General features: G+C 35.3%; 1 protein-coding gene across 1 annotated transcript; it reads right to left on the minus strand.

The window, feature by feature from the left end:
• Nucleotides 1-1,366: 1,366 nt before the first annotated feature.
• Nucleotides 1,367-2,352, minus strand: LOC108605984. The gene is made up of 2 exons (XM_017995806.1): nucleotides 2,311-2,352; nucleotides 1,367-2,249 (listed from the first exon to the last, which is right to left on the minus strand). The coding sequence occupies exon 2, from the start codon at nucleotides 2,236-2,238 to the stop codon at nucleotides 1,606-1,608; it is 633 nt and encodes a 210-aa protein (XP_017851295.1). The 5' UTR covers nucleotides 2,239-2,249; nucleotides 2,311-2,352; the 3' UTR covers nucleotides 1,367-1,605.
• Nucleotides 2,353-20,366: the final 18,014 nt, after the last annotated feature.

Raw genomic sequence — 20,366 nt, forward strand, 5'->3', positions numbered from 1 at the left:
GTGTTGATTGTCGCGCATTTGCCATCAATGTGCCCACCCAGATGTGCCACAAACGCTTGCCACACAGCCACCTGCCACCTGCGGACCTTCGTGCTCTTTATTCAAGCGTTGCGGGTCGCCTTTAAGCACTGGGAAGCTTCATAATGAGCATCATGCGTTTTGGCCACGGCCACACAATCACGAACGTGAGCGCGAACGAGTCGAAAGTCTTTCTTCTCGCATAGTGTCATATTTTTATGATTTTTATGTTAATTCATAACCAGCCCCCATCGCGGTTGCTGCTGCCAAATGCTTTTTAATCCTTTTAATGAAAATTAGTTCCTCTCAATATCATTTAATATATTTTCTTTTGCCGCCCCACACTCTCCTCCTCTCTCTCTCTCTCTGTCCGCTATCTGTGTGTCTTGTGTTTTCCCAGGCATTATCATAATTTCTGTTTGCAACCCTAAATCAACACTTACCCCATGCTGCTTCTGTCTCGATAAAGGGTTACTGACTGCTCTGCTCTGCTCCTGGCGCTGGCTCTGGCTCTGGCCTGGCTCTTACCATTGCCATTGCCTCCTTGGCATATATCACAAGTCGCTTCTGCCAGCAGGCAACAGTTTCCAGCATCCAGCATCAGTTCGCTTCAGTCCGCGCTGCCTTTGTCTCTCTTGGCATTGCCTTTGACCTTCTGCGTTTGATTTTCTATGCAGCGTTAAATGGCATCGCCCGCGACTTTGTCTCTTCGTCTCGTCTCGTTCACGTTCACGTGGCTTCTACTCTTTGCGCAAATTGAAAACCCAAAAAGCACTAAAAATTAATGTGCGTAGCGAAGGTGTTGCCATATTTTATCCCCAGCTACCAAACAACACAAGCTGCAGTCTTAGCCAAGTCTACAAAACTTACGCGCTAATGTTATTGGTTAAATATTTTATATAACAGCATTAGACATAAATATTTGTTGACAGTTTTAACAAAATAAAATTACAATTATTTGCTAAGCGCTTTTCATTTATACGCAAAGCATTTGCAATGCAAAAAGAGCATAAAGTTTAAACTTTTACCAGCAGCATAAGTCAACGCTTAGAAAAATCGCTCAGGAAATGCATTTATATCAAAGTAGCTCATGCTTATATTACCTTGTCGCTTACTCAAATATATTAATGCATAGTAAAAATCGCTCAACAAATGAATATAGTAGATCATGCCTATATTGCATTGTCGCTTACTCAAATATATTAATGCATACTATAAAAATCGCTCAGCAAATGAATTTATATGAAAGTAGCTCATGCTTATTGCCTTGTCGCTTACTCAAATAAATTAATGCAAAGCATGGAATTCAATTGTTACGCACTTATATTAAAAAAAAACACACAATCGCTTCGCATGATTATTTGCTTGTATTCGAAATATGCCAATAAATCTATTTCAAAAAGAATATTCCAAAAAAGCAATCGATTAGTAGCTGAATGGATTTCAGACACTTGTCAAGTTGATAATTTGAAATAAAATTTTTGCATATTTCAGCATATGCGGGGATGTAGAATCTTTGGAGCCGTAACTCTCTCACTCTATTTCTGTACCTGTGTGGCCTGTGCGGGAGGGTGGGGGCATCAAAAATCAATAGTCATCCGCCTTGGGATTGAGACGTTCACGTTTCTGTGCAAGTCTCTGCTTGGACGGACGCGGCTTGGCCTCAGTCGTCGTCAGCTTAGTGGCATCTGGTGCTGGTGGTGCTGATCCACGTGGCTGCTTTGTGCCGCTGACGGCGGCACGTTCAGTTTTCTTTAGAGCAGCAGCTTGCTGACGACGCGTTGGGCGTCGCTCAAGTGTTGCACGCTCGCGCTCCATTTCCAGCTCCTTGTTGCGCTGCTCCTCAGCGAGCAGCATTTCCCGACGATTGTTAATGGCCTTCTTCAGCGCCAGGTCCCAGTCGCGACCCAATGCATCTCTGGTGCGCTCATCCGGACTGCGCATAAATTGTTTGCGCAACGATTGCGGCTCCGTCTGACCAAAGTCCGGGCGATATTGATGTGCATCATGTGAGCGCAGCCATTTCGTGTCAGTCTTCAAAGGACTGCGCCACATATTATCCTCACGCATTATCTTCCGTGGTGCATCAATGTTGGTAATGCGCCATGTTCCAAACTTGCCAGCACCGCCGCCGGATTTGGTGCTGTAGCAACATTTGAAGAGGCTGCGCAACTGCATCGCTCTTGGCTGTCTCATAAGCTGTGCCGAAATACGTTCCATATTGAAGAATTCTACAATACACGCGCAATTCTTCAGTTTAATTATTATTGATATCACCAACCATTTGCTTACCTCTTTGTTTATAGCACTTTTATTTTTGCGTTTGTCCAAAAACTATAAATTTTGTACTTTGAATTTTTACATAAAATAATTTTTTTTGGGTGTATTAATGAAATTTTTTAGAAAAATTTTAGGCAGCATGTAATCAGTGCTTTAGTCAGAACTGAACTGAGCTAGAGCTAGAGTAAGGCCATAAAACAGTTATAATTGTTAAAGCAACGCCAGCTGTTCAGATTTTATTTTGGCCTACAACTAATATACTCTATATTGTAGCAAAAGTTTCCATAAGCAGGCTGTGTAGTATTAGAATTATTTATTAATCAAATAAATAAATAAGTTATTTGCATTTGCAAAATATTGCATTTATGCAGATCTCAATTCAATTTAGCTTAAGCCAGAAGTTTTCCTTTAGCTTAAGCAGTTTAGTTCCCAAGCTCAGTGTCTGTCCGCTGGGCGTCAAAAGAGATAAGCAAAGCACCGTTCGTTGCGGCGACGCTCTCGTTCAGTCGCAGCAGCAGCGAAGAACGATCAAGCGCAAGCGAACGAAAGCAGCGCTGCTCTCTCTCACTATCAGGCACGTGGGCTGATTAGCACAAGCATTGACTGTCTCTCTCTGAGGGGCTTGCACTCTCAGCTTCTGTTCTGGCACTAAGATCAATGTGTGGGTGAGTGTGTGTGCGGCTGAACGAAAGCAGCACTGCTCTCTCACTATCATGGGCTGATTAGCACTGACTGCATTGACTCTGAGCTGCTAGCGCTCTCAGCTACGATTCGTGCACGGCGATCAATGTGTGGGTGCGAGGCTGGCGGTTAAGCTATCGAACATGGCCGTCAGTTGTGTCTGAACTCTTAAGGAGTGAACGAGCAGTGAAGCAGCAACCGCGCTCGGATCATGCGTTTTAAATAATAATTAATAAGTAATTGTTATTATTACTAATACCTAAAGTGCTCAATTGTTTAATAACACGCCGTGTTGCTTTCTTAGCCTTTTCCCAATTCAATTGTAACTTCTATTTTTTAACAATTTTTATTTTAAATTATTACTTTTTAATTTTAATTTAATACTCTTGTTTTTCTCCTTATTAATGATTCTATTATACTTTCATTGAAAAACTAAAGTAATATTAAAAAAATCAAGCGTCAATTTAAAAGTAGGCTTAGAATTATTGATTTTATTTTATTACATTCCCAATATTCATAAATATTTGAAGCTCAAGCTTTATGTCTGCTCCCTCTTACATGAGCTGAACAAAGTTGAAAATTTCTATACATCTGTAAATGCCACCCAACGTTGCTGTCACCACCCACCCAACCACCCACATATGCATCTTGTGGCAATTGCACATCCGTTGCAAAAGCCAAAGCGATTAAATGCCTAAGCGGCACTTGCAGCAGCAGCCAGTGCAACTTAAATGCAGACACTTGAACTCTTTTTGATTTTTTTGTACACGCATATGCATGCATGTGCATGCATACTTTTGCACAATTGCACAATTATGTTAAATATCGACAAGTGGGGCTCTGGGCTCGACTCTAAGAGGCGGCATTGTCGCTTTTGTTGCAAATATTAATGACGAAAGGTATTAAATACTCGAAGCTGCAACTGTGTGTGTGTGCGTCTGTGTGTGTGTGTGTGTGTGTGTGCTGCATGCAGCAGCGCATGTGTTGCAACAATCGAAACGATTCCTTGGGTCACACAACACAAATGAAATGCAGGTTGAGTGCGCCATAATTTCTGTTGGCTTTTGTTGCAAACAGCGTTCTGGCCTGGCTAACTGGGTGAAGAGTCTCTGGGAGGTTCACTCACAATGGCAACAATTGTTAACTTTAATATTTCTAGAATTTACAAAATGTTGCAAGTTTTTTTTAATATATTTTTTGAGCATTTTTTTAATTTAGAAAATATAAAATAAATGAGGAGAGCACATAAATCAAAGAAAAAATACATAAAGCTTAAAATGCTATATTGAAAATTTAAATAATTATAATTTAAATAATTATAATTATTATTAAACACTAAATTTACACACATATTTATCTTATACAAACTTGCTTTAAAAAATAACTAATAATTGAATCAATATTAATATTTAATAAAATAAGATCAAAGAAATATTAAAAAATTAAATTAGCTTTCAAGAAAAGTTTCTAGATTCCAAGATGTGTTAATTTTATATTTTATATTAAGTGAATTTATTGTAAGTATTCCAAAAATAGTTGAATTGATATTAAAGTCAAAGAAATATTTATATATTTTTATTATAATAATAATTAAATTAATAACAAGATCAAATAAATATTTATAAATTGAATTACAAAGTGCTGAGTTTATATTTGCAAAAATTAGTTAAATTAATATTAGACTCTAATAAATATAAAATTTTTAATTTAAATATTTACAATTTTAGTGCTTGGCCAAGCGTTTTGTGATAATTTCATAAGTCAAACTACGTTGGAAGTTTAACGTCCATGAGATTTCCATTAAATACGCACATTACTTAATTATGCAATCTAAATGCATTGAATCACCTCAACCAAATGACAATAATCATAATGACAGGCAGCTAAGGTGGGTGGTGGGGGTTGCTGCTGAGTTGTCAACTGTGCTGTGTTGGGTACAATGATTGCCAAAGCCTTTTACAAAATGCCAAGCCAAAAATGTTAACTCATTTGTTGTACTTTTGGCAGGCGAAGAGACCACACAAGTCCCTCCTTTATAGTGGGTGGGTGGTGCTGTTAGGCTGGGTGGGTTGGCAGGTGTAGCCAAAGTATTTATTCTTTTCTGTTGTTGTTGGCTGGCTGGCTGGCTGGCTGGCATCCTCTCAACGTAGTAGACGACAAATCTTTGCAATTTATTTACGTGCCATTTCGTAGCGAAATTTTCGTTAGATTTCTTTGGCTTGGCGAAATTCCAAGACAAGTCCCAATGTCTGTTCTAGCTTCAGCTCACAAAAGTCATGACGCGCTGATGACGTTGCCTGTGGAAGGATTTAATGGCACATTAAGAATTTTATTACCGCACACAATAACAACAACAACAACTTCAAGAAGAAGAAGAAGAAGAACTCGGAACAGTAGCAGCCAGCCCAGGCATGAATAACAGTAGCTATGGAGGTAAGCTTAATAGTCAGTCGCCATGCTCCATCTCCAGCAGCATGTCTACTCCTCTCCAGCTTGCAGCTTCTATACCGCAGCCCATTGCGCACACCTTGGCACGACGAAGAAATTTTTCGCGCGCATACACAGCAAAATTTTCGAGCGCCATCAAAATCTTTCAGAGTCAACAAAAATTTTATATATATGTATAGAGTTTAACGTTTTTTAGCATTGCCTGCACCCCCCTCAAAAAAGTTGTCATTATTACAAGTTTTGCATAAATGAATGAATGACATTTTTGTATTTTCATTTTAAGCCAGCGCAGCAAAGTCAAAGACGCTACGACAGTTGAACGGACGGACAGACAGACAGTTGGCGAACACGTTTGGTCTACGTAATGATGCGCAAATCTTTAACCCACAGCCAGTAGCAGTAAAAAAAAAATTAGCAAAGCTTCTGTGGTTTAGCAAGGTTACAAACCATTCCAGAGCGCATTGGGTGGAAAACTCTAATAAAGTTATACATAAATAATTTGATTACGCTTTAAATTACAATAACTTGGCTTGATATAAAAAATTGTGTAAGATTTTGATATAAATTCTTGAATTTGAATCTTATATTCACTAGCTTCGTTAACTACTACATTGGTGAAACTTTTATGCGTTCGTCATAGCCAATTCACACCAATCACCAGAAAGTTCACCAATGCTTTATTTTTTATATTGAAACATGCAGCAGTTTCTGCTCATTGTTGAAACTTACATGGGGATCATCATAAGCAATGCACACCAATCAGCATTAAACTCACCAATTCACCAATGCTTTGTTTTTTTATTGTAAAACATGTTCTAATCTATCAATAACAAATATTGGTGAATGCATAATATCAACAACAAAATCAACAATTGCTAGAAGTCGTAGCTGTAGCGTTATAACAATTTATTTTATATTTCGCTTGTGCAACTGAAGTTTTGCTTTCATTAGTAAATTTTTTGACAGCTGTAGCGCTGTTCCTTTTGTTTAATTTTTAGCCAAACGCTTTAGCAATTAACATAGCTCAATTACTAACACTCTTATGCTCTACCCCTCAACCCGCATGCGAAGAATTTGCTTAACGCAATAGACTTTTTTATTTATATGCAATTTAGCTTCAGCCGCACCCCGAACACCCGAACGCCTGCTACTTAATTTCGAATGCATTTAAAAATGTTAAAATATAAGAACTGAACGCTATTTTCAGCCATTAAACAAAGGCATACACCTTGTCGCTGCTGCGTACACAAAAGATATGTACGTGTTGCTACTTGATGAGGTCCCGACCCACACGCAAAAGACCAAAGAAATTAAAAAAAACAAAAAAAGCAGTTGCGCTTAAGAGCAACAGAGACAACATAAATAGGCATTACAAATTAAGCAAAAAAAAACGAGTGAAAAAAAGCCAAACAGCGCGCACTACACACCCGACCAACTACCCCGCACCAGTTTCGGCTCGCGTTACGCCGAAAAAGAGATAATTTTATTTCATTAATCCTTTTTTGGGACAAATTCGCTGTCGTTGCTGTTACAATTTTTTTTTTTGTTTGCCTCTTCTCTTTTTTTAGTGTCTGTCTTTTTCTCGGTTTTGTGCAGAGCTTTGGGCGTGGCTCAAACGTAATATTAGCTTAAAATTGTGTAAATAAAAATTACATTCATAAGAAGGTCTATCCCAAAGCCGAACCGTAGCAGCTGCTCAAAGCAGCGAACAGCAAAAAAAAAATACACCCACATTGTATTGTTCAATGAGAGAGACGTCGAGGGTAAGAGCGAGATAGAGAGTGAGCGGTGGCATGAATCTGGACCCAAGCTCTACTACTATGTGAATGACCGCAAGTGATGATGGGGTTTTTGTCTGGCGACTGCTTAACGCTCATGAATACCTAACTAGGCTTGAGCTCAACTGTACCACAAACAAGTGTGGGTAGTTAGTATATATATATATATATATATATATTCCATGAGAATTTGGCATAGGTTTATTATTTAGAAAGAAGTTAAAGCCGTTTGCAATATTTTCATTCAAAAACATTCATGCAAAATATAATATAAAAGTTATCGATATATACAAAGAACTATATAGTATATAACAGTTAATATTAGCGCTATAAAAACCTGAAAGCTAAAATGCAATATGTATTACAATTTAATAAAACAAATAATATAACAAAAAAAAATAAATTTCTCATATAATTTTTTCTCATTTGTAAACTTTAAATGCAACATGAGTTATCGATAAAGCTGTTAATATGTGAGCTACAAAATTCTTCAATCCAATTGTAAAATAAATTTATTAAAATCTAATTAAACAAATTATATAAAAATATATATTATAAGCAAATATATAAATAATAACGATAGCAATATGTTATCGATAAGTACATTGTCTATAGCAATATGTGAGCTAAGCAAATTTAAAATTTAATTGTTAACTAATTATTAATTAATAAAAATAAATTTAATACAATCTAATAAAACAAATATAATAAAATAAATATTGCAAAATATTCAAGTACCCAAAGCTATAAAAGCTTAAATCTAATTGTAAAATAAATTTATTATATTCTAAGAAAACAAAAAATATAAAAAAAATATAGAGCAGAAGGCTTTGTTGGCAGTGCTCGCCGCTTAAGTAGCTTTAATAAATAACTATTATTGTTAATTTTAAATAAATAAATGCCTTTTAAATTTTAAATATTTATTATTATTATATTTATTAGCTGTTAATAACTACTGTTAAATGCTTGCTTTAAATCATTTTTGTAATATCAAATTAATTTAAATCTATTTATTATTGTTTAGACGTCAGCTTGCACTTAACTTAACTTAACCCGACTAGCCAACTATAGTCTACTATATGCTGCTTTCCATTATAATATTACATTTTTATATTTTTGGCCAATATAATTTTCGCTTAATGGCCCCGACGCTGGCCCCCACAGCTGCTGCTGCTGATGCTGCTGCTGCTGGGGCTAAAACCCTTTGGCACGCATAATTCAAATGCAAAAGTTCTTGGGAGAGACAGAGGACTGAGAGCCCCACCCATGCACAAATTAATGTTACATTTGGCATGAGCGTAAAAAAAATGTTTATATTTTCTATATATTTTACGCTGGGTCGAGTGTCGCGCTGGCTATAAATAAATTTTAGCTACTGCCCTAGACTTTTAACTCCTACCCATATATTTAAATCATTCGTGTGCGTTTTTTTTACTTCGAAAATTATAAACAGCCGCGCTCTCCTGGTCGGTATATAACTCCGCTCATTAGTTGCCCTACACGCAATTAAGCACAAATGGCTTTTCAGGCGGTAGCTTCAGTAGCTTTGGAGCCGGGAGCTGGAGCTGGAGCTCGCTTATGGCATTGCCTATGATGCGTTGGCATGACAACTTGCTTTAGCCAGCCAGCCAGCCAACCAAGCACACACACACACACACACACACTTCCTGGCGCCCCCATGCTCACCCCTCTGGCTGTATCCAAGAGCCAACTATAAATCCTTGAGCAAAAGTTACACGCACAGGAAACATTGTCAGTGCCATTGCCGTTGCCAGCGACGCAAAACTTTACGTTTTATAATTCTCTTTACAATTTTTTTTTTCAAAGCCGCTACAGCTTTGAGTTGAGTTGGGCGTGGCATAAGCTGGGCGCTGGCATTAGAACAAAATGTAACTAAACGTAGTCAAGCTATTGAACTCAATCAATATATCAATATTTGTTAGCAGAGCAGCAAAAGGTAAATAATTAAGATATAGCAAGAATATAGAATATAGTCTATAGAATATTTTTTAGTTATTATAATTAGATTAATTAATCTATATTAATATTTTAAAATAAAATTGTTGCTTATCTATAATAATTTTAGCTATTACAACATTCAATAACTAAGCATAAAATTGTTTGCTAATTTATTTTAATTTTTTTAAAGCATTTACAACTGAGCTGATTTGTTTTAATAATTATATTTTATATTTAAATTTATAAATTTGAATTTCTGCCTTGCTTTGTGCTTAATTTTCTTTTTACTAACAATAAATTATATATTTTTAACTGTTATACGCTTATATTATAATTATTCTTTTTTGTTAATTTAAGCTTGAAATCTTTATTGCACTTTAAATGTCAAAAAGTAATCCCAAGTGCTTACTAAGCGTATACGTAATTTAGTTGCAGCATTTTGGGCGCAGTTTGCTGCTGCTGCAGCCAATTCGACAATATTCCAGCTAATCACATACAATTCAATTCGTTTTACAATTTCAACTAATTTCCATTTCAATTAACTTGCTAAAATGTAATTTAGAGCGTTTGTGGGTGCGAGTGCTGACAGCGGCTCTCAACGCTCCAGCGCTGCAACGTTGAAGCCCCAAAAATTACACGAACTCAGTCAGAGCGCGAGACAAGGCGACGGCGACGGCGACGGCGACAAGGCAGGGAGCTGTAGTCAGCTAAGCTTTGGTCACAATGAGTGGAGAGTGCAGCAACAGGATGGGACAGGGATACGCAAGGACAGGATAGGACAGGACAGCGCTCTCTTGGAGCGTGGAACTAACATAGCTAACGGCTGAAATCTGTGTGCGGTTGGCATGAGCTCAAAATCGTAATTGGACTACAACTGTAAAATCAAACAACTGACTAACCGGCGCGCAGTCCAAGCCCCAAACTGACGCACTGACTGTTCGTCCGTCCGTTCGTCCGTTCGTCTGACTGCCTGTCGGACTGTCTGTCTGCCAGCCTGAGCTTTGCCGTGCAAGGTGCAAAACACTGCGCGCGCTCACTGACGTGACTGACAAAAGCATAAACGAATCATTCACATGACTGCATGCTACACACTGTTGCATGCACACACACACACACACTCATACACACACGCTATGTGGCAGCTGCGGCAGCTTACCTTTATATAGATAAAAGATTTATGCAGTCATATATATTATAAACTAATGTTGATTGGCAGCTGCAGTTGATTCGAACAGTGCAATCAATTGTTAGCACTAAAAATAATACTAAAAAATATAATATAAATTTAAAATAAAGAAATAAATATATTATATATTAACTAGCCTGCAAGACAACTCAAAAGTTAGCAAAGCTTGCAATTTATACATTTATGTTTAAATCAAAAAAAAAACAAATTGAATGCAAATTTTAGCAAATAAAATAATAAAAGTAAAGAGCTGAGCATAGTAATCTATATATATATAAATAAAATAAAATATAAAATATATATAATTTGCTCAAAGCAAGCATATATATTATAAATTGAAAATAAAGCTGCATACATTTAGTTTTAATCAAAAAAAAACCAAATTAAATGCATTATTAGCTTAACATAAAAGTAAAAAAATGCGTATGGCTTAGTGTAAGTAATGTATATATGTTATATGTCTATATAATATAATATAATAGAACTGCATAAGTCTTTGTTAGAAATGAAGAACATAAACAAGTATATACAAGCGCTAATAGTTAAATAAAAAATAAGTTATTAAGACTAAGCAAAAATAACAACAAAAAAATACCATTGGCACTTATTTTATTCACTAAGGGGTTCCTGGTATTCCCCGTATGCCTTAATAAAGAAAAAAAAAAAAAAACTTATTTTATAATTTTAATGCTGTCATTAAAAATTACACTGTCTTGCTTTGACTTTATAAATATTTAAAGCTAAACTTATGTATTTTTATGCTGCAGAGCTCAAGTTTAAGCAAAGCTTAAATACCCTTTAAGCCATTAGTTGACTAAAGATTAAGTTACAATTCAGTTTAAATAAATATAGGCTAAATAAGTATTTAAAATTAAATGCAAAAAATTGCAATAGAAAATAGAAACGAAAAAAGTTTCATATTTATTGGAAAAATACAATCAGAGCTGTGTTTAGTATTAGTTCAACAAGCTAAAATATTAAGCTTTGTAACTTTTTATATATTTTTTGTACAGTGTCTATTTTCTTTTGCTTGCTCTCTATATTTATAAACTCTTGCATTAATTACTGTATTTATTAATAGCGCTCTATTCAGCAGCTTGCAGTTGTTGTTGCTGCTGACACCAAAGGTAAGAACGAGTCAAAAAATATGCTTTATATCTAGCTGGGGCTAAAGATAATGTTAAGCCAGGCAGCAGCAGCAGGGCTGACAGCATCCTGTGCCTGCGTGTGCTAACCACAACTGCCAACTATTTAATGCTATGCTTCTTTTTTTTTTAGTTAGTTACAGCTGTCAAGCTGCTGCTGCTGCTGCTGCCTGCAACGCCCGCTCATAAGGCATATCAGACAGAGAAGTCGCGTTTTTTTATATTTTAACGTAAGTAATATTAATACCCGAGTTTTTTTTTCTGTTAGAAATGCGAGAAACGAAAAAAAATAATAATAATATGAGCGAATGCGCATAATGACAAAAAAAGAAATATATATGTTAAATGTATGCATGTGTGTGTATGTGTGTGTGTGTGTGTGTGTAAAATTATTATCCTTCACGCTTAATATGCAAAAGCGGAAGCCGTCATTTGTACGCCGCTCGCTCGCTGCTGACCAGCGGCCATTTAGCATGGACTCAAACCACCCAACGAAAGCAAGCAGGCCAGGCCAAAGAGCTCCCAGAGACCCAAACCCAAACCCAAACACACACGCATAAGTGTTTCTATGTGTGTGTGCGTTTTTTTTATGTCAACGTCGCCAGCGTCTACTTATGCGCCACATGCTGCATGCAGCGCCGTCTGTCCTGCGTCCTTTGCCTGCGCGTGTCCTTACAAAATTAGTGCTCTGCCACACACACACACACACACTCAGCTTTTGCAATTTTTTTGCAATATATTAATTCTGTTTTCTTTTTTTTTTCGTTGTATGTGCCCCAAAATGTTGGGGCTTGTGCCACTTTAGCGGAAGTATCGCAACGACATCAGCATCAGCAGTATCTGTGACTGTAGCCAGACTATGCGCCTCTAACATTGCATGTGTGTGTGTCGCTTTTTTTTTCGCTTCGCAACATTTATTATAACTCTTTTTTATTTGCTGTATTTTAGCTGTTGGCTTATAGAAAACTGAGCGCATAAAAAATTGAATACGGTACGTTCATATTAAATGTATGATGAGCGCAGCAAATTTTTTATATGTGGCCACGCCCACAAGCTTGTAGTTAATAATGTGTAAGCAAAGAGAGAGAGCGCTTGTTTTTTCTTCTAATTTATTGACTTTTTGCTTTATTTTTTTATTATTGTGCTGCAAGTATTTGCATATTTTTATTTGCTGCTGAATTGAATCGATAGTATCGATTAGTTCGCTCTGCCTCGACTATCGAGAATCAAGAACTTATAATAATAATAATGTTTTATAATGTATAATAATAATAATGTTTAATATAAATATTAAAAGCTAAGCAATTAATTAATGCTTTGATATTTAATATATTTATAATATATAATATATGCAATTTAAACAAAGAATTTTCTCATTAAATGTTTGATTACATTTAAGTTTAACATGCACTTAATTTTTTTTAGCTACAATTAAAATTTTAAGTATTACAATAAGTTTTAATTTAATTTAAAGCATAGCATAGCGTAGAAAATATAAAACAAAGTTTTAAAATAGCAAAAGTATTTTTTAAGTGCCAAAGTCGAACTATTTATTAAATGTTGTTAGCTATTTGCTATTTGAAATAATGTCAATTAAGTATAAGTTATCAGTTAAGCATAACTAGTTGCTAGTTGCTGCTGCTAACTAAGGTGCAGCAAACTGCTGCATACTTCTTAGCGCTTACAAATGTAAGCATGTGTCTGCATATCCGTTTCCTGTTGTAGACAACGTAATGCTGATCTGTTTTTTTCACACACACACACACACACATGCGCATATGTATAAACAATTTTTTTTACGCCGTACGTGTTGCCTTGTCACTGAGACTGCTTTAGCTGCTGCTGCTGCTGCCTCTGTGGCAGGCACTGATGCTGATTATTATTCCGCTGACCATTTCGTATTTATTTGAAAGGCATTTGCTGCACGCTCGCTTAGTGTGTGGCACACACACACACACAGAGAAACACACGCACAGCTTAGTTGGCATATGCGTTGGGTTGGGCTGGGCTGGGTTGGGTTTTTGTATGAAGGCTAGCTAAAGGAGCCAGCGCGCCAACAAAACGACATATTCGTCCTGCATAAATGATGTAATTACAGCGCAAGATTTTTGCTATGAGCAATTTTTATTTTAATTCCCTTCCTTGTCTTGCCTTTTTTTTTGCGCTTGCTGGCCTCACACACATTTATCCGTTGTCCCTTTTCTATATATATATATATTTTATATATGTGCACATATCCGCGGCAATGCCACATAAGTACTCGTATATGCGCTTGTGAAATATTTTGCATGCTTTTATCATAATTTTAATTAAATGCGCAAATGACTATAAAATTTATGTGTGTGCTGCAATTTTTTTATTCTCTGCCATTCTCTCTCTCTACTACTACATGTCGCCCACAATAAAAATAATATATATATATGTATGTGTATAAAAAATAAAAGCAAATGTACCCATTAGATTGATGTTCTAGCACTTGTAATACATTTCTACATAATTCGTATATTTGAGCAGCGTTTGAATTTAAATTTATATATATAAGCGTTCTACGATTTGTAGGCGTTAACAATATTGACATAAATGTTTTTAAAATTAGCACAGCTTAAGTTCTTATTAAGCTTATAGCATTATTATGTTATGTGCAAAAATAAATTTTTAATTGTATTAGCATTAAAAATCAAAAATTATAGCTTTTAAAATGTAAATCTTTTAGTTTTTAAAAAAATAGGCTCTAACTCTTTTAGTTTAAAAGTTATGCGCAAAAACAAATTTGGCAAGTATAAAAAAATAAATAAATAATGTATAAAATTAAAAAAAAATTAAATTGCATTATTTGCAGCTTAAATTTAAGTATGATTAAATAATATAATAATTAAAATAAAATAAATGCTTATTACATTTTTCAATTTGCATTTGCTTGAAAATTTAAATGAGTTTAGCAATCAAAATATAAAGTAAAAATGCGTTAGTAACTTAGTAATTAGTAATACTAATTGAATATAAAGCTGTCAACATTTTTTTTCTTAAATATATTGCGCTCTGCCCTCTTCGTTTCTTAACTTATGAGACCTTCATCGCTGCTGCTGCTGCTGCTGCTGCTGCTGCTGCTGCCGCTGCCAGTTCGCTAATTAAGAATTATAAACTTTTTACGTTTTTACGTGGCAATATGAGTACGTGTTATTATTTTTGTAATACCTTTTATGCCACTTGGCGACTGTCACGAAACCCTTTCGTTCATTTTACAATATCTAACAATAATGCTTATTCAATGTTCAACTGTCTACAGAAGCTGAAGGCAGCAGCCGCAGCCGCAGCAGCAGCCGTGGCAGTAATTTAATGGAGCTCACTGTGCTCGCTAAGGGGCATAAATACCTTTGCTACAGTTCAACGTGGCTTTTATTAATTAATTTATGAATTTATGTGCAAGATATATATTTATATATATATTTAATGAAAAATGACAGCAGAGCTAAAACGCTCCGACAGCGGAAAGTGCCTTTGAAGTGTGCGCTGTTCATTCAGCTTGCAAATTTTTAATTTCTCCTTTGTTTATCCACTCAACTGAAGATTATACCACTAAGCATACAACATGTTGTATACTTAGTGATTATACTTCTCTGCAGCTAAAAAATAATAAACTTATGCAATTGCTATATAAACTAAATAGATTTACAGCTAAAGCTTTTATTGTTACTTTAGTGTCGCTTGATTAGGGACTCAGAAGCATACACTGCAAATAAGTAAGTACTAATTCATTTATGTTAATGCTAAAAATATACACTACTCGGCATATATATTTTGTCATACTTTAAAATTAAATCTACTCAAAATTTGAGCTAACTTTATGGACATATTGGTATCAATGGAAAGGTCTTCAAAATCCCTTTTTAATGATACAAAATTTATCTTAACCCATTTAGTATCCATTGAAAAATTGTATCTTTTGTAAAGTACAGGTTCTTGAAATTTTTTTCTACACATTAAAAAAAAATATTGGGATGCAAAAAGTTGCCCCTATATATATACATAGTGACTACAGAAAAGTACTTTGTCAAAAATCTTATTCTTTTATTTATGTTTTTTATGAAATTAAATTATATTTGTTGCGAAGAAGGAAAAATTAGTCACTATACCAATACAAAACTAATAATAAAGCTTAGCCAAATTATGAGTAAATTTAGTTATAAGTATGAACAAGAATTAATAGCCGACTAGTGTAAAAATTAAAATAAATATTTCAATATAAATTTAAAATAAACTAAGCTATGTTTTAAATAAATAAAACAATATATTATCTGTAGTCTATAATTATTTTAAACTTTACACATTCAGTTATGCAACTCTTTTGATAATTGCTCTAATGTAATTTGTTAAGCTATCGATACTATCGATGATATTCAGGTCATTAAACTTAAGGTAAATAAATGACAAAATTATAAGCTATTCATTTATTGCCATAAATAAAAAACATTAATTATTAATAAATATAAATTAATGCATTAAAGTATACATATTCATTTATTAAATTAAATGCAACATTATGGCTGTCAAAATATTATTTTTAATTTATTTATATTTATTATATATATATTTATTATTTGCTGCGCTACTGCAATTACTTTCGATACTATCGATGACACTGCGCTATCGATAGCGCTTTTGTATTTAATTTATAACAGTTTAGAATTAAATATGCAAGAGTCTGAAAATAATGTATAAACTTATTAAATTTATGCTCTCTCTCTTTCTCTAATAATTGAGCAAACCCAACTTATAAGTTCATATTTAACTGAATAGCAAGTGCCAAGTGGCAACTTCTATGCAAAAAGATCCTTTTGCTGCCTAACCTAACCACACTTTGTATATAGCTATAGTATTTGTCATTAGTACAAAGTAAATGAACGTATTTTTATGGCTGTCCGTATTATCTTGTGTGCTATCGCTTATGTTTATTCAACCATTTTTTTTTTTCGAGTACCTTAAATACACAAACAACAAATGGGTTTTGTTTTTGCCTTTTTTTTTTTGACTGTTGAATACATTTAGAAGCTGTGTTTTTATTTTATTTTGGGGGATTGCCCAATGCAATTCTAAAAATGGCAAAAAGTGCGTTTGGTCCAGCATCTGAGCCTGAGCCTGAGCCTGAGATGGGGGCGATTTGTTGACATAGCTCTACCGCAAAAACATTGGCGGGCGCGTTAAATGAAATGAAAAGCCAAACGCGCGACCGCGAAAATCAAACAACAATAAAAAATAAAGCTGGGGCCAGGCCGGGGCGCTGGCTCGAACGGGTTGTTGCCAGTTTCGGCAGTTGCCAGTCGCTTGGGTGGTGGATGGCAGCCCAGACTGGCTGCAAAACGCCGTGGCAGCATAAAAAATAGTAGTTAAACCCAATTTTGTAATTTGTTTGGTCAAATCGCGAGCGTCGAGGCAACAACAACAACAGCAACAATAACAAGCCGCTAAACGTAGCCGCGTATCCCTTACACACACACACACACACACAATAAAAGCAACACCTGTGTATGTGTGTGCAGGCGCGATGAGAAACGTGCCGATGCATAATCATTGAGGCCATTATCTTTTATTTTACTCAAAGGCATTTTCGTTGCCACCTGCGCTGGTTAAAATCAAAAACACACGCACCAACAACAAAAAGCAACAACAACAACAAAAACAACGAGAGCAGCAGCGGCAGTAACCACAGTTTAGTCGCTCGCTTAGCTAAACCAACGACTAAGTAATGCAGCCCAAGGCTCACCCACTGTGGCTAACATAAAACGTTTTTATGTATTACCAACTATATGAATTTGTACATAAGCGATTCGCTTAAGCTAAGCGAATGATTAAGCACTTTCAGATATACATAGATTTTATTTTCTATAGATAGTAGCTGACTAGTTGCTCATCTACAGCTTTTCTATACAAGTTGCTCAAATTAGTTGAATTTGTATTAAGTAAAATAAAAAAATAAATTCTACAGTTTCAGATTTAAAGTTTAAGCTATAAGTCTTACTAGCAATAAACAAATGTCCAAGTTATGCTTTTACTTTATCATAGATCTTTCACTCATTTATTCGTGTTCTTTTAAAAATATTTGTATTTTTATTACTTAGCACTTAAGCTAAAATCAAAAGTAAGGGTCACAAATATATTATTGAATATTTCTACATTATTATTACACAAATTAGCTATACATCAAATCAACAATTAAGTTATTCTGCAAATAAGAGCATTGCATTAATTGCGCTTAAATCAGTTTGTTTAGTTTAGCTTAAGTAAGTTTAGTATACCCGCTTAGTGTCTGTGGCTGTCAAAAGAGAAAAGCAAAGCCATGCGTGGAATATTCCATCATGAGCAAAGCACCGTACGATGCAGCGACGCTCGCGCTCAGTCGCAGCAGCAGCTTCGAAGAGTTATAACTTACAATCCTTGAACACATTTTGAAGTAAAATAAGATTAGAGCGGAAATACAGAAATATCTGGGATTCAGCTTCAAAATGTTGTATAATTTTAATAACGCTCTAAGAAAAAACCGGTGATATTCATATTATGTAATCACTTTGACATTTTATATTAAAAAATGGAAAAAAGGGTATTATGAAAGTTGAATCAACATGTATGTACTAATCAAATTAAATAAGTAAGGCGCATAAATAATATATAAATTATTTATTAACTAAGATACAAGCTCGACGTGCTGTTTGTAGTATGTTAGTCCGTCTGTCCGTCTGTCCGTCTGATGTTTGAGCAACTGTCTCTCTCAGCACTATAAAAGAAGAACTAAGACAACACAAATTTGAATATACGGTGCTCCCAATAAATACCAAACCCGAACGCAATATTTATTTTATTTTTTTTTTATTTCTTCCCCCCCTCCCCCGCAATCGAAAAAAAACAATAAAATATAATTTAATAGATTTTAATCATGCTTAACTCACAAATCTTGCCTAGTCCATAAGTTTTCGACCGAGGATTGTGCAAGTTTCAAAACGATCGTAGAAATAAGGAATTATTCCCATTTCAATTTTCAATAATAGACAGCGGAGGTGCAACGTGGACTGACGCGCCAATAACAAACGTATGCATGCCAGACGCAGGGCGCCGTCGACAGCGAGACGCTACAACGAACGAAAGCTGTGATCGCATTACTGTATATTGTGTGTATGTGTTTGTGAGTGCATGCGTGTGTTTGCTGAGATGCCCTACCTAGTAAAAGTGTATTTAAATGTTGGTGGCGCCAAACTTTAATTTGTTCACTTGTTTTTTGCATTAGCCTTCTAAGATCAATAGGAAACTGTGCCATGAAAATGGGCGTGGCACCGCCCATTTTGAATTTTTTACGCTCATCTGAGCTGGCTTGCGCTCGTCAGCTACATTCGCACTGAGATCTGTGTGGGTGAGTATGAGGCTGGCAGCATGGTAGAATAATACAAGGTAGCGGACTGCACTGTGCGCTCTTAGGTTACTTTGCTTCTTCTTCCTTTTTGCTTCTTTCTCGCTCTTGCTCTTTTCGTTTTGTATACAATACGGTGTGAGCAAATGAAGCTAAGTACCCAAACACTCAAAAAGAAGAGTACACTTCCGCACCTTGTATTATTGTTATCATGGGCATGATTAGCACAACGCATTGACATATCTCTCTCTGAGGGCTTTGCGCTCTCAGCTCTGTATTCTAGGACATAAGATCAATGTATGGGTGAGAGTGTGTGCGGCTGAATCGAAACAAGCAACAATGCTCTCTCACTAATCTGAGGGCTGAATAAAGCACTGACCATGACAGTGAGCTACATGAGCTGCTACGCGCTCTCCAGCTACTCGATTCGTACGACAAGGCGATACATGTGTGGGTGCCGAGGCTGGCGTTAAGCTAATCGAATGGCCGATCAGTTGTGTACTGAACACTCTTAAGGAAGTAGACGTACAGTGAAGCAAGACAGCCGCGTACCCAGAGAATCATGCGTTTAAAATAATAATTAGTAGTAATTGTATTATTATTAACTCATTGCCTACAAGTGCTCAATTAGTTTTATAACATAGCAGTATTGCCATTTAAATCTTTATAAATGAAAATATAATTAAATATCAACAAGACATTTAACATAATAAGTCTTAGGAACTTTTTGTTTTAAAATTTGTGTAATTATCAACAAATTAATAATTGTTGCTTTATAATGAATTTAAAAATTACCTGTAAAATAAGTTTTTAATTAAATTTACAAATGTATAGACAGTTGAAAATATTTTTAAAAAATTTTTTTATTATTATGCAAGGCAAGTGCATGCCAGTTAGGCCTTTAGCTTAGTTTTAACTGGCCGCATATTTATATTTCTGGTTTTTAGAATAAATATTTTTTTTGTAATGTTTTTCATTATTTACTTAGTCTTTTTAGTTGATGCTTTGTTGACCGTGGCGTTACATTAACAAAGGATTTGGACACCACACAGACATGAGCGAGCGAGTGAGCGAGCGAGCAATTTAAATGTATTAAGGGTCGGTGTTGAGCCGCAGAGCAGCTGCCCAAATCGCAAAAGGCTAACAACAACATGGTAATGGCAACATTAAAATAAGTTTTAAAAACTAAGCAGCGCGGCTTACACCACAACAACAACAACAAAAGGAGCAGCAACAACAAATAAATGCCACAACATTTAGAATATAAATTTCGTAAAACAAATCTCAGGCGCGCTTGCCCCAAGGTGCAAAAGCAAAACGGGTCGCATGTGCAGTACAGTGAACACTAAGTACAGTGTTTATATAGAGCTTAAATTAAATGAAACAAGTGCATAGCATTAACAATGACATTTAAACTATCAATTCAATTCTTTGGCTAAGTTCATAGCACTGCTTAAGCAAAAAAATTGCTAATT

The sequence above is a fragment of the Drosophila busckii genome, chromosome X (assembly GCF_011750605.1).
Source record: "Drosophila busckii strain San Diego stock center, stock number 13000-0081.31 chromosome X, ASM1175060v1, whole genome shotgun sequence".
NCBI lineage: Eukaryota > Metazoa > Arthropoda > Insecta > Diptera > Drosophilidae > Drosophila > Drosophila busckii.